The sequence below is a fragment of the Xiphophorus maculatus genome, chromosome 6 (assembly GCF_002775205.1).
Source record: "Xiphophorus maculatus strain JP 163 A chromosome 6, X_maculatus-5.0-male, whole genome shotgun sequence".
NCBI lineage: Eukaryota > Metazoa > Chordata > Actinopteri > Cyprinodontiformes > Poeciliidae > Xiphophorus > Xiphophorus maculatus.
Genome location: NC_036448.1, coordinates 17623249 through 17637475, shown reverse-complemented (window position 1 = coordinate 17637475; position 14227 = coordinate 17623249). Strand labels below are relative to the sequence as shown.

Genomic DNA, 14227 nt, shown 5'->3' with positions numbered 1-14227 from the left:
GAATTTTTGATCATTTTATTGTATCAGTGCCAGATAATTTCATAGGCAGGTACCTGAGCCTACTGATTACAGACTTGTAACAACACAGGTTCTGAAAACAACAAAAAGAAATTCGCTGTTTTTCCCCAGATATTGCTCAAAATTGTTAATGTGAATTTAATATAGCATATCATTCTGTCCTGGAGCTAGGTGTATCATCACAATTCTAGCCAAAATTCCTACACTAGAAAAAAAAATAGGTTTATTAGAACAATAGGGAAAATACAATATAAAACCATAAATTAAACTGATGACAGCATGTATTAATAAACTGACACTTCAACTAATTAACAGTAAAATAATTAATTTTATCTAAAAATAGTACCACCTCCAAGAGGCCAGATTTTGGCAAAAATATGCAGTTGTAATCTGCTCAGCAGCATTCTGTTTAAGCACTTTATGAAGTGGATATAGACGGTGAATCAGAGTCAGGAGACGTTAAAACACAGGAGGTGAGCATCTCTCTTTCTCCCACAGGACTGATTAGAACTGACTGGGCCCATTAATACTTTGATACAGTATATCCGTCGCCGGTGACACGACAGCACGCGTGTTAACAGCGAGGATCATATTTAAGACGGTTCCGCTCAGCACCCAGCAGAGGAATTAAACCTGGCCGCTCCAGCAAACTTGCGGGCGCATGCGTTCTCACATTTACTCGGTGTCTTCTCAACCTTTCCTCTTCATCTTCCCATCTCCACCATCCACTCCGCCCCTCCTGCTCTCTGTCGCTATCCCTCTTCTCCCAGTGATTATAAAGGTCTTTAGATCTAAGGAATGAATGAATTACCAAAGGCAAAGACAAGGCTTGTGATTTAGACGCTGTGAATGAAAAATTACCCCTTTGTTCCCTTCATCAATTGCATGTCTAATGAAATCAAAATCCCAATCGCATAATCAGAAGAGGGTCCTCCACCCAGAGACAGACCTGATGTGATTTGTAACCTTTCTTTTCCTAAGTGGAGATTAAGGCAAATCTCCCTCACATTGTTTCCTGCTGCAGAAATTGATAGTCTTTCCAAGGAAATTAACATAGTTGGGTTGAAAAAAAAAAAGAACATAAAAAGTGAGAAGACAAATCCTAGTTGATACTGTTTCTCCTTGCCTGTCCTGTTTTCCATGACTCTCCTCAATCTACAGCTCAAGGTTAGCAGGTTGTGGGACTAAACAACCTTTGGTTAAAGTCCTGAGCTCTGTAAACTCCTAAATCTTCTGCTTTTGATTGATTAACCCAATAAGGGAAGACAGCATTTGGTCATGTTTAACTGTAACCTGTCTGGTAAGATCTTGCCCAGTGACCTGTCTTTGGCTCTGCATCAAACCTCAGCAGGTTAGCTTTAGCCTGACTGATGGAAACACTGCCTATTTCACAGCTGATGAGGGAGCTCGCCTCCCTCTGGGGCTCCCTTCGCTAATTAGTATTAATTACTCTTAATTCTAGCCCTTCACCCAATCTCTGCTTTCACTTCTATATGCCTGCCAGAATCCTTGGAGACACTGGTGTTTCATCTCTCTGGAAGCAAAGTCCAGGGTGACATGTAACCAGGTCAGTGTCACATTAACTCACAAAGATGCTTTTTTGTTATTTCGTTCCTTAAATATGAGCATAGCATTTAATATGCTTTAATTCCCTTCTCGATAATCAAGAGAATTAATAGATATGTCATATGTGGTCATTAAGTCATCACTGAGAATAGTAGTATTATTACTAATTTGCATCAATGTAACCTACACAATGCAGATAATTAACCTGTTGGGAGCAATTTCTATGATTTATCACAGAATAAAGTAAGTTCAGTAATAAAAGACTAATTGGATTACCATTAGTGATTGAACATGTGATTTCTTTGAGACAGTGACTGAAAGAGATCATAGGTCCACCATAATACACCATGCTGTTTCAATTTTATAAGAACAACTGAACACTACTGCCACATGTAATTTAAAGTTGCAGTGTGTTGTAATGGAGACACCTATCAGCAGGAGTATGATTATTTAGGGAAAGGTTCTAGGTAAAAAAGTTGGTACTTTATCAATTTCATATCAATTAGAAAGCACAGGACAGACCCTTTCACACGTATCCAACATGTTAAATGGCTAAATACGTAGACCACAGAAACGCTTACCAAGAACAGTAGTGAACAGTACTAAACAGATTAATAATGGTAATCATATAACATCCAGAAGTCAGTTTTTAAATAGGGTTTAAAGATAAGAAAAATTACCAGTCAAATAGAAAATTTCGGAAGAAATTTAGCCGGGGCCTGCCAAGGCGCGCCCGTCGGGCATGGGCCCGGCGTCGTCGCGCCACAAATCGGCGTCGACGCCAAAGGACGCCGCGACGTGATCAGTGGCACGCGGAGAACCGCAAGAACGTTAAGCGAGGCGGACGTGCACCGTTCGGTACGATTTAAAATGTTGTCAAGGCTTTTATTTTGGAAGTTTTGTTAACCTTCATTTCAAAGGGCCAAACTAATCCCATGCGTAATAGTCCTTGGGTTAAAATAGTTATATAATGCTCAAAACACAAGTAGCTGATGTAAAAATATTCAAGGCTTTTATTTTGAAATTTTCAGTATGCTTCATTTCAAAGGGCCAAACTAATACCACGTGTAACAGTGCTTTGGATGAAAAAGTCAAATAAAGCCAAAAAGAGCAATTACGTCATGTAAAATTATTCAAGGCTTTTATTTTGAAATTTTCAGAATGCTTCATTTCAAAGGGCCAAACTAATACCACGTGTAACAGTGCTTTGGATGAAAAAGTCAAATAAAGCCAAAAAGAGCAATTACCTGATGTAAAAATATTCAAGGCTTTTATTTTGAAATTATTATTATGCTCCATTTTAAAGTTCCAAACTAATCCCATGTGTAACAGTGCTTTGGATGAAAAAGTCATATAAAGCCAAAAACAGCAATTACCTGATGTAAAAATATTCAAGGCTTTTATTTTGAAATTTTCAGTATGCTTCATTTCAAAGTTCCAAAGTAATCCCATGTGTAACAGTGCTTTGGATGAAAACGTCAAATAAAGCCAAAAACAGCAATTACCTGATGTAAAAATATTCAAGGCTTTTATTTTGAAATTATTATTATGCTCCATTTTAAAGTTCCGAACTAATCCCATGTGTAACATTGCTTTGGATGAAAAAGTCATATACGGCCAAAAAGAGCAATTACTTCATGTAAAATATTCAAGGCTTTTATTTTGAAATTTTCAGTATGCTTCATTTTAAAGTTCTGAACTAATACCACGTGTAAGAGTGCTTTGGATGAAAAAGTCAAATAAAGCCAAAAAGAGCAATTACGTCATGTAAAAATATTCAAGGCTTTTATTTTGAAACTTTTGTTAAGCTTCATTTCAAAGGGCCAAACTAATACCACGTGTAACAGTGCTTTGGATGAAAAAGTCAAATAAAGCCAAAAAGAGCAATTACATGATGTAAAAATATTCAAGGCTTTAATTTTGAAATTTTTGTTAATATTCATTTCAAAGGGCCAAACTAATACCATGTGTAACAGTGCTTTGGATGAAAAAGTCAAATAAAGCCAAAAAGAGCAATTACGTCATGTAAAAATATTCAAGGCTTTTATTTTGAAATTTGCAGGATGCTTCATTTCAAAGGGCCAAACTAATCCCATGCGTAATAGTCCTTCGGTTAAAATAGTTATATAATGCTCAAAACACAAGTAGCTGATGTAAAAATATTCAAGGCTTTTATTTTGAAATTTTTGTTAAGCTTCATTTTAAAGGGCCAAACTAATACCATGTGTAACAGTGCTTTGGATGAAAAAGTCAAATAAAGCCAAAAAAGAGCAATTACGTCATGTAAAAATATTCAGGGCTTTTATTGTGAAATTTTCAATATGCTTAATTTTAAAGTGTAAAACTAATCCCATGTGTAACAGTTACTGAGTTAAATCAGTTATATACAGCCCAAAGCAGCAAGTAGTTGTAAAGGCCAGTTCTCAGTCCTGATCTGTTTCAACTGAGGATAGATAGAACTACAACGATGCGTATTCGTAGTCCTAACCAGCAGCCAATAGCCTCTTGAGTTCCGTTGCTATGGCAAATAATGGTCTCAGCAGGTGTGAGCTCTGAGCTGTGAGCTCTCAAACACACAAGTGTGTTTGAGCAAACACACTTTACTGAAAAAAAGCATTGGAAACAAATCCTTCTTGTTCGGGAACCGTAATACATATTCGAAAAGCGTTTTAAGCGTATGACAGTTCAATGTGTCTTCTGCGATAGTCCCGAGATTCATATCTGTACCTCACTCAGAGCATTTACAGTGATGAGAGAAAGAAATGTTGTGCCCAGATATGAACCGAGGTCGGCTGTCACTCTAATATGAGCAAAAATGAGAAACTTTGGGTCGCTTAGAGGCAAATTGTGGACAAACCATAACTGGTATCGACGAGCCGTCTTCACTTTCGAAGAGATCACAGACGTATCTACAAAATGAAATTTGAATGGCATTTCTAGGTGAATTTGTGACGACACAGCAAATCCTCAAAAATAGGGTATTTCTAGGATTTTTCCCATTGAGTTATAATGGGGTTTTTTTCGTAGTTTTTTGCGAATTATGTCGCCATGTTAATCCCGAATCCCACCAAAAGTAATAGCTGGAATGGCGTGAATTTTCTGCACGTTTTGATACCTCTTTTGTAGGTGTGCACGCAGCGGTATGAGCCGCATTAACGGTTACGGATGAAAAATAAAGAATAACTAGAAAATTTCGGAAGAAATTTAGCCGGGGCCTGCCAAGGCGCGCCCGTCGGGCATGGGCCCGGCGTCGTCGCGCCACAAATCGGCGTCGACGCCAAAGGACGCCGCGACGTGATCAGTGGCACGCGGAGAACCGCAAGAACGTTAAGCGAGGCGGACGTGCACCGTTCGGTACGATTTAAAATGTTGTCAAGGCTTTTATTTTGGAAGTTTTGTTAACCTTCATTTCAAAGGGCCAAACTAATCCCATGCGTAATAGTCCTTGGGTTAAAATAGTTATATAATGCTCAAAACACAAGTAGCTGATGTAAAAATATTCAAGGCTTTTATTTTGAAATTTTCAGTATGCTTCATTTCAAAGGGCCAAACTAATACCACGTGTAACAGTGCTTTGGATGAAAAAGTCAAATAAAGCCAAAAAGAGCAATTACGTCATGTAAAATTATTCAAGGCTTTTATTTTGAAATTTTCAGAATGCTTCATTTCAAAGGGCCAAACTAATACCACGTGTAACAGTGCTTTGGATGAAAAAGTCAAATAAAGCCAAAAAGAGCAATTACCTGATGTAAAAATATTCAAGGCTTTTATTTTGAAATTATTATTATGCTCCATTTTAAAGTTCCAAACTAATCCCATGTGTAACAGTGCTTTGGATGAAAAAGTCATATAAAGCCAAAAACAGCAATTACCTGATGTAAAAATATTCAAGGCTTTTATTTTGAAATTTTCAGTATGCTTCATTTCAAAGTTCCAAAGTAATCCCATGTGTAACAGTGCTTTGGATGAAAACGTCAAATAAAGCCAAAAACAGCAATTACCTGATGTAAAAATATTCAAGGCTTTTATTTTGAAATTATTATTATGCTCCATTTTAAAGTTCCGAACTAATCCCATGTGTAACATTGCTTTGGATGAAAAAGTCATATACGGCCAAAAAGAGCAATTACTTCATGTAAAATATTCAAGGCTTTTATTTTGAAATTTTCAGTATGCTTCATTTTAAAGTTCTGAACTAATACCACGTGTAAGAGTGCTTTGGATGAAAAAGTCAAATAAAGCCAAAAAGAGCAATTACGTCATGTAAAAATATTCAAGGCTTTTATTTTGAAACTTTTGTTAAGCTTCATTTCAAAGGGCCAAACTAATACCACGTGTAACAGTGCTTTGGATGAAAAAGTCAAATAAAGCCAAAAAGAGCAATTACATGATGTAAAAATATTCAAGGCTTTAATTTTGAAATTTTTGTTAATATTCATTTCAAAGGGCCAAACTAATACCATGTGTAACAGTGCTTTGGATGAAAAAGTCAAATAAAGCCAAAAAGAGCAATTACGTCATGTAAAAATATTCAAGGCTTTTATTTTGAAATTTGCAGGATGCTTCATTTCAAAGGGCCAAACTAATCCCATGCGTAATAGTCCTTCGGTTAAAATAGTTATATAATGCTCAAAACACAAGTAGCTGATGTAAAAATATTCAAGGCTTTTATTTTGAAATTTTTGTTAAGCTTCATTTTAAAGGGCCAAACTAATACCATGTGTAACAGTGCTTTGGATGAAAAAGTCAAATAAAGCCAAAAAAGAGCAATTACGTCATGTAAAAATATTCAGGGCTTTTATTGTGAAATTTTCAATATGCTTAATTTTAAAGTGTAAAACTAATCCCATGTGTAACAGTTACTGAGTTAAATCAGTTATATACAGCCCAAAGCAGCAAGTAGTTGTAAAGGCCAGTTCTCAGTCCTGATCTGTTTCAACTGAGGATAGATAGAACTACAACGATGCGTATTCGTAGTCCTAACCAGCAGCCAATAGCCTCTTGAGTTCCGTTGCTATGGCAAATAATGGTCTCAGCAGGTGTGAGCTCTGAGCTGTGAGCTCTCAAACACACAAGTGTGTTTGAGCAAACACACTTTACTGAAAAAAAGCATTGGAAACAAATCCTTCTTGTTCGGGAACCGTAATACATATTCGAAAAGCGTTTTAAGCGTATGACAGTTCAATGTGTCTTCTGCGATAGTCCCGAGATTCATATCTGTACCTCACTCAGAGCATTTACAGTGATGAGAGAAAGAAATGTTGTGCCCAGATATGAACCGAGGTCGGCTGTCACTCTAATATGAGCAAAAATGAGAAACTTTGGGTCGCTTAGAGGCAAATTGTGGACAAACCATAACTGGTATCGACGAGCCGTCTTCACTTTCGAAGAGATCACAGACGTATCTACAAAATGAAATTTGAATGGCATTTCTAGGTGAATTTGTGACGACACAGCAAATCCTCAAAAATAGGGTATTTCTAGGATTTTTCCCATTGAGTTATAATGGGGTTTTTTTCGTAGTTTTTTGCGAATTATGTCGCCATGTTAATCCCGAATCCCACCAAAAGTAATAGCTGGAATGGCGTGAATTTTCTGCACGTTTTGATACCTCTTTTGTAGGTGTGCACGCAGCGGTATGAGCCGCATTAACGGTTACGGATGAAAAATAAAGAATAATAATAATAAAGAAACTTTTCTTGGGAGAATAGCAATAGGTTCCTGCCATTGCTTTGCATGGCAGGCCCCAACTAGAAAATTTCGGAAGAAATTTAGACGGGGCCTGCCAAGGCGCGCCCGTGGGGTTCGGGCCCGGCGTCGTCGCGCCACAAATCGGCGTCGACGCCAAAGAACGCCGCGACGTCACCAGTGGCACGCGGAGAACCGCAAGAACGTTAAGCGAGGCGGACGTGCACCGTTCGGTACGATTTAAAATGTTGTCAAGGCTTTTATTTTGGAAGTTTCAGTATGCTTCATTTCAAAGGGCCAAACTAATCCCATGCGTAATAGTCCTTGGGTTAAAATAGTTATATAATGCTCAAAACACAAGTAGCTGATGTAAAAGTATTCAAGGCTTTTATTTTGAAATTTTCAGTATGCTTCATTTTAAAGTTCTGAACTAATACCACGTGTAAGAGTGCTTTGGATGAAAAAGTCAAATAAAGCCAAAAAGAGCAATTACGTCATGTAAAAATATTCAAGGCTTTTATTTTGAAATTTTCAGTATGCTTCATTTCAAAGGGCCAAACTAATACCATGTGTAACAGTGCTTTGGATGAAAAAGTCAAATAAAGCCAAAAAGAGCAATTACATGATGTCAAAATATTCAAGGCTTTTATTTTGAAATTTTTGTTAATCTTCATTTCAAAGGGCCAAACTAATACCATGTGTAACAGTGCTTTGGATGAAAAAGTCATACAAAGCCAAAAACAGCAATTGCATGATGTAAAAATATTCAAGGCTTTTATTTTGAAATTATTACTTTGCTCCATTTTAAAGTTCCAAACTAATCCCATGTGTAACAGTGCTGTGGATGAAAAAGTCATATACGGCCAAAAAAAGCAATTACATGATGTAAAAATATTCAAGGCTTTTATTTTGAAATTTTCAGTATGCTTCATTTCAGAGGGCCAAACTAATACCACGTGTAACAGTGCTTTGGATGAAAAAGTCACATAAAGCCAAAAACAGCAATTACCTGATGTAAAAATATTCAAGGCTTTTATTTTGAAATTATTATTATGCTCCATTTTAAAGTTCCGAACTAATCCCATGTGTAAGAGTGCTTTGGATGAAAAAGTCAAATAAAGCCAAAAAGAGCAATTACGTCATGTAAAAATATTCAAGGCTTTTATTTTGAAACTTTTGTTAAGCTTCATTTCAAAGGGCCAAACTAATACCACGTGTAACAGTGCTTTGGATGAAAAAGTCAAATAAAGCCAAAAAGAGCAATTACATGATGTAAAAATATTCAAGGCTTTTATTTTGAAATTTTTGTTAATATTCATTTCAAAGGGCCAAACTAATACCATGTGTAACAGTGCTTTGGATGAAAAAGTCACATAAAGCCAAAAACAGCAATTACCTGATGTAAAAATATTCAAGGCTTTTATTTTGAAATTATTATTATGCTCCATTTTAAAGTTCCGAACTAATCCCATGTGTAACATTGCTTCGGATGAAAAAGTCATATACGGCCAAAAAAAGCAATTACCTGATGTAAAAATATTCAAGGCTTTTATTTTGAAATTATTATTCTCCATTTTAAAGTTCCAAACTAATCCCATGTGTAACATTGCTTTGGATGAAAAAGTCATATACGGCCAAAAAAAGCAATTACCTGATGTAAAAATATTCAAGGCTTTTATTTTGAAATTATTATTATTCTCCATTTTAAAGTTCCAAAGTAATCCCATGTGTAACAGTGCTTTGGATGAAAACGTCAAATAAAGCCAAAAACAGCAATTACCTGATGTAAAACTATTCAAGGCTTTTATTTTGAAATTATTATTATGCTCCATTTTAAAGTTCCAAACTAATCCCATGTGTAACAGTTACTGAGTTAAATCAGTTATATACAGCCCATAGCAGCAGTAGTTCTAAAGGCCAGTTCTCAGTCCTGATCTGTTTCAACTGAGGATAGATAGAACTACAGCGATGCGTATTCGTAGTCCAAATCAGCAGCCAATAGCCTCTTGAGTTCCGTTGCTATGGCAAATAATGGTCTCAGCAGGTGTGAGCTCTGAGCTGTGAGCTCTCAAACACACAAGTGTGTTTGAGCAAACACACTTTACTGAAAAAAAGCATTGGAAACAAATCCTTCTTGTTCGGGAACCGTAATACATATTCGAAAAGCGTTTCGAGCGTATGACAGTTCAATGTGTCTTCTGCGATAGTCCCGAGATTCATATCTGTACCTCACTCAGAGCATTTACAGTGATGAGAGAAAGAAATGTTGTGCCCAGATCTGAACCGAGATCGGCTGTCACTGTAATTTCAGCAAAAATGAGAAAGTTTGGGTCGCTTAGAGGCAAATTGTGGACAAACCGTAACTGGTATCGACGAGCCGTCTTCACTTTCGAAGAGATCACAGACGTATCTACAAAATGAAATTTGAATGGCATTTCTAGGTGAATTTGTGACGACACAGCAAATCCTCAAAAATAGGGTATTTCTAGGATTTTTCCCATTGAGTTATAATGGGGTTTTTTTCGTAGTTTTTTGCGAATTATGTCGCCACGTTAAGCCCAAATCCCACCACAAGTAATAGCTCCAATGGCGTGAATTTTCTGCACGTTTTGATACCTCATTTGTAGGTGTGCACCCAGCGGTACGAGCCGCATTAACGGTTACGGAAGAAAAATAAAGAATTATAATAATATTAAAGAGACACTTTGTTGGGTGTAGAGTAATAGGTTCCTGCCATTGCTTTGCATGGCAGGCCCCAATAATAATAAAGAAACTTTTCTTGGGAGAATAGCAATAGGTTCCTGCCATTGCTTTGCATGGCAGGCCCCAATAACCACTCATACTCACTGACATCTGGAAACAGATTCAGTATAGTCACCAATAGCCACTTAACGTGAGAGGGTAGTGGGACAGCTTCAATATTTCTCACAATGAAAAATGGTAAATGGGCTGCACTCTGTAGCACACATTCACTCATCCACCCTCCTAAATGTGGATAAATTCATACACCAATGTGGAAGTCAGCAGAAAAAGACGGAAATATAATTTGAGTCTTGTTTTATTCTCAATATCTTCTAATCCAAACCAAAAATAGAATGAAGTACAACCGTTGGTGTCTTCTAACCTCACCTTCTCCCTTTCACAATAAAAGCATGGTCGGTAGGAAACTCGAGGTTTAGTATGGCAAGGAGCTGGATTCAAACTCACAACCTCCTGACTGCAAGACAGCTATTCCTCCAACTTAGCAGCCACTTTACCAGCATTTCTAATCCACTTTATTCCTAGCCCCCATGAGGCTTTGCATGATTTATGGACGCGACTTCAGCAACCGGAAGCGCCATTTGTTTACATGTTAGCAACTCGCTAACCGACTTTCGCCAGAGGTTTTAGGCTATAAAATACGTGGGAACACCAGCTATCACAGCTTAAATGTGGCGGTATTGTTTTACCGCAACCTACAGCTTTTGCGGGGAGTGATGGCGACTTGAAGAAATGGCCGCAAATAACCCGCACTAGCATATGTAGCTACTTCACTGAATCAGTTGTTTAGGATGCAGATGCGGGTTTTCTTCCATTGGCTTTTTGTCCACACAATGAAACGAGCACACATAAAGCATTTTGGGTTCTCTCTTCACGTTTAGAATTTTTAGCCAAATTCTTTTTGTTTCTTTATCTGTCGGCAGGCGATGAAAACTACGGCTTATCACAAACTCTGCCTTTTTGTTTTGAAGTACAACCGTTGGTGTCAAACACACCTGTTGCTGTCACAAATTAAACTTGGTCTGATTATTAGAGTACAGCTACGAACAGCAGAACAGTTACTCGAGCTCCAAAAGCGCATCTTACGACACTTTATGAAATTCACATCACACCAAGCTAATATGTAGTTCTGCTGTTACACTGTTGGCGCAAAACGGCAGCTTAAAACTCTGACCAGCTTCACTCTTTTCTCTTCTTTATTACCGTCAGTTCTTCAGAGAAACGAGCTGCTAGCAGCGCTCCTAATTCACGGTAATTCCGTTACAAAACTTAACGTGATTAAACTCATAATTGCGGTCCTCTGTACTGAACAGCTCTCTGATAGCAGGTGGCGTGTCCGTAAACACGTTTTACTAAATATTGTACAATAACCGAAAAGAGAAATGTAACTTCTATCATGAATATAGATTAGCAAAAAACCCGTCAAATTTCAGTGAAATACCACTACTTCCGGTGGGCGCCGGAAATAAGACCCATAATCGTTTCCAGGAACGATTATGACAACAGATCGTTCCTGGTCAGCAGGACTGACCTCCTGGTCTCCCAGGAATAAGGTGGATAGGCATGGGCACTGATTTAAAAAATAAAACAAATAATTAAAAAAAAACCACAAGTTTGAATAGTTTTGTGCAATCATCATGTACAGAAAGAAGAAATCAAATCACTGAAAGCAAATTTCAATGGTATTTTAGGGTGTTTAAAACTGATCCATATTTTTTTAAGGATAAAAAGTGTAAATGATGGACTTTGTTTGGACTTTCAGGAAAGTCCTGAAAGGCTTCCCCTGTCATCATGGAAAAATAATATACAACGATAAAATAATTTATCTCTCTATTTTCACCCAGTGGTTTGTACTATAAAGTACCTATTTTTCATGTAGCTTAACCAATTCTGATTATCATTTCTTCAAAATCGCTGAATTTTCGCATTTTCCCATTCAAATGCTCGGAAGCGCAGCTGGTGAGGCAGCAGCGAGTTGAGCCTCACCTGGGATTGCGCAACCTCTCACTAACTGCACTGGCTGCCACCCTATGGGAGAATGTTCCTCCTGTCTGTACGTCGCCAATAAAATGGCTAAAAACATTTAATATATGAACTGATTTTCCATAATGTAGCTTATGGATATAGTGTACAGTTTTTTTGTCACCAACTGTGTGTGTAACGTGTTTCGTGTGCTGAGGAGCGATCATAAACGTCAGAGAACAGATTCAAGGTGAGGCAGGCAGTTCTCTTGCCTCATGGCAGGGGGCGCTCATGATCCCAGACATTGTGACTCCACAAATGCAGAGAGAGACAGTAACAGCGAGCTAGCCATGGAGCTAGCCATATAGTCAAGTGCAGCGATATATTTATAGTTTTCTCCTCTTACCACAGCAATCACTTATTAATAATCGCAAAATAAGCATCAAACCCAAAACCATACTACTGCAACAGACTGAATGTTCTACTCTTTGTGTGGGAAATATTTGAATGTTTTTTTTTTGTGGCGTTGTTGTCAGTTGCTATGGCAACGAGCCTGCACGTAGCTGCGCTGATACAGAGAGCGAGAAAGAAGTGGTTTTGAGTTGTACTTTAACGTTTTCTCCATTTGTTGTGGAGCACAGCACAAAATTAATAATATCTACATGTCCAAGTTTGATTGAGTTTACGGAATTATTCTACCGCAGCAGCATGCATGCTTTTACGTATGCATGACGTAAAAGATTTGTCTTTTTGCCCTCCAGCGTTGTCCGCATGCGCGAAAATTCCCTATGTAAACAAGAACATGCAGGGGGTCTATATTTGTAAATATGATTATGATTAAGCCAGTGCTTCACCAGCTATGAACCTCACTGCATGTCACTGATTTTCATCTTGTCCCCAAATTCTGGAAGGACTGAGTTCAAATTTGCCATGTCACACTTTTTGTGAGACCTTAAATTCTGTTGTCAAAACATTGGTTTTAAACATGCTGTTATCATTGCAGCCACATTTACTTTAAAACAGAGCAACATACCAAACCATGATTTTCACAGACTGTTGAGCCCTGCTTTTTTTTTTTTATCATTGACTTGCACCTAAAGTTAATGATGACCTGGCTAAGATATGAGTTGGATAAAGACGCCTGTTTAGTGTTTCAATACTGCAGGTAAGGAGAAGACCATTAATAATGCCTGCCGATTTGTGTCTTGAATGTATTATCTATGAGACATTTGTAGAAACCATTATCTATTTTATTTAATTATTTATCAACAGAAAATATTTCTCCTGATGTCACAGAAATAATTTTGTTAAATTTTAAATTAAATTATAAATGTTTAAATTATAATTTGTAAGGGTTTTAGGCAGTTTTACCAGTTAACTAATTCCAGTTGGCAGATATCCTGGACATAGTGCCTCTGATATCAACTGCTAAATAAACAAAGTTGTATGAAATAGTCTGTCATTTAGATTTCTAATTCAGCAGGGACTCTGACCTGTGTTTCCAATACCAAGTTGCAGGGCGCTGCGATCCTTCGTTAGTCCGTTGGTTTTAGGACTCGCGCTTGGCACCACAGTGGCCACTGCTCTGGGCGGTCGCTTCCCTGGTACCTTCACTGTTGTCCTCAGCAAATCAATCTCCTTTCCATGCACATTCTGCATGTAGTCCTACGGACATTAAAAAAAACAACAGGAATAAGATGACATTCTTCGATGAGACACCTGACTAACTACACACAGTGGGCCACTGAGAAGAATCCAAGAATTACGGAAGAAAAACAACTTAAAAGACTATTCACTTTCCATCTCCATTACTCACAACTCACCTTAGACCCTCCACTAAGGTTGTGTGATGGTGGAAAAATGATTGTAAAGCCATTATACATCACCTGTGCCCACGCTGTTCCTCTAAATAGCAAGATGTTGGGCTTAATGAATGCAGACTGTCTCGGTCTTTTTTTTTTTCAATTTGCCCATTTGATTTGTTTTAAAGTGACTACTTCCCAAATGTGGGAAGCCAAGGTGAAAATCATCAGGCTCAGCAGAAAAAAAAAACAGATAGAGGCGAGCTCGGCCTTTGCCGTCCCCCCAACGGCTCCTCTGCTTTATTACCGTGTCATAAAGCACTCATTTCTTTCCCAAGCCTCCTCGCTAATTACCCAGTGAGCGCTCTCATTTCATTTTATTGCTGGAATTAACAGCCAGATCGAAGCGTGCAAAGCTATTAAGATGTGTG

At 37.8% G+C, this 14227-nt stretch overlaps 1 protein-coding gene across 2 annotated transcripts in view; it reads right to left on the bottom strand.

Annotated features, from left to right (window-relative positions):
• The window catches only part of LOC102235584 (arf-GAP with GTPase, ANK repeat and PH domain-containing protein 3), a 150117-nt gene that overhangs the window by 43537 nt on the left and 92353 nt on the right, over nt 1-14227 (bottom strand). For both annotated transcript variants that reach the window (XM_023334876.1, XM_023334875.1), the window contains exon 11: nt 13488-13659. In XM_023334876.1, coding sequence (XP_023190644.1) covers nt 13488-13659 — 172 coding nt within the window. The remainder of the gene's footprint in view (nt 1-13487; nt 13660-14227) is intronic.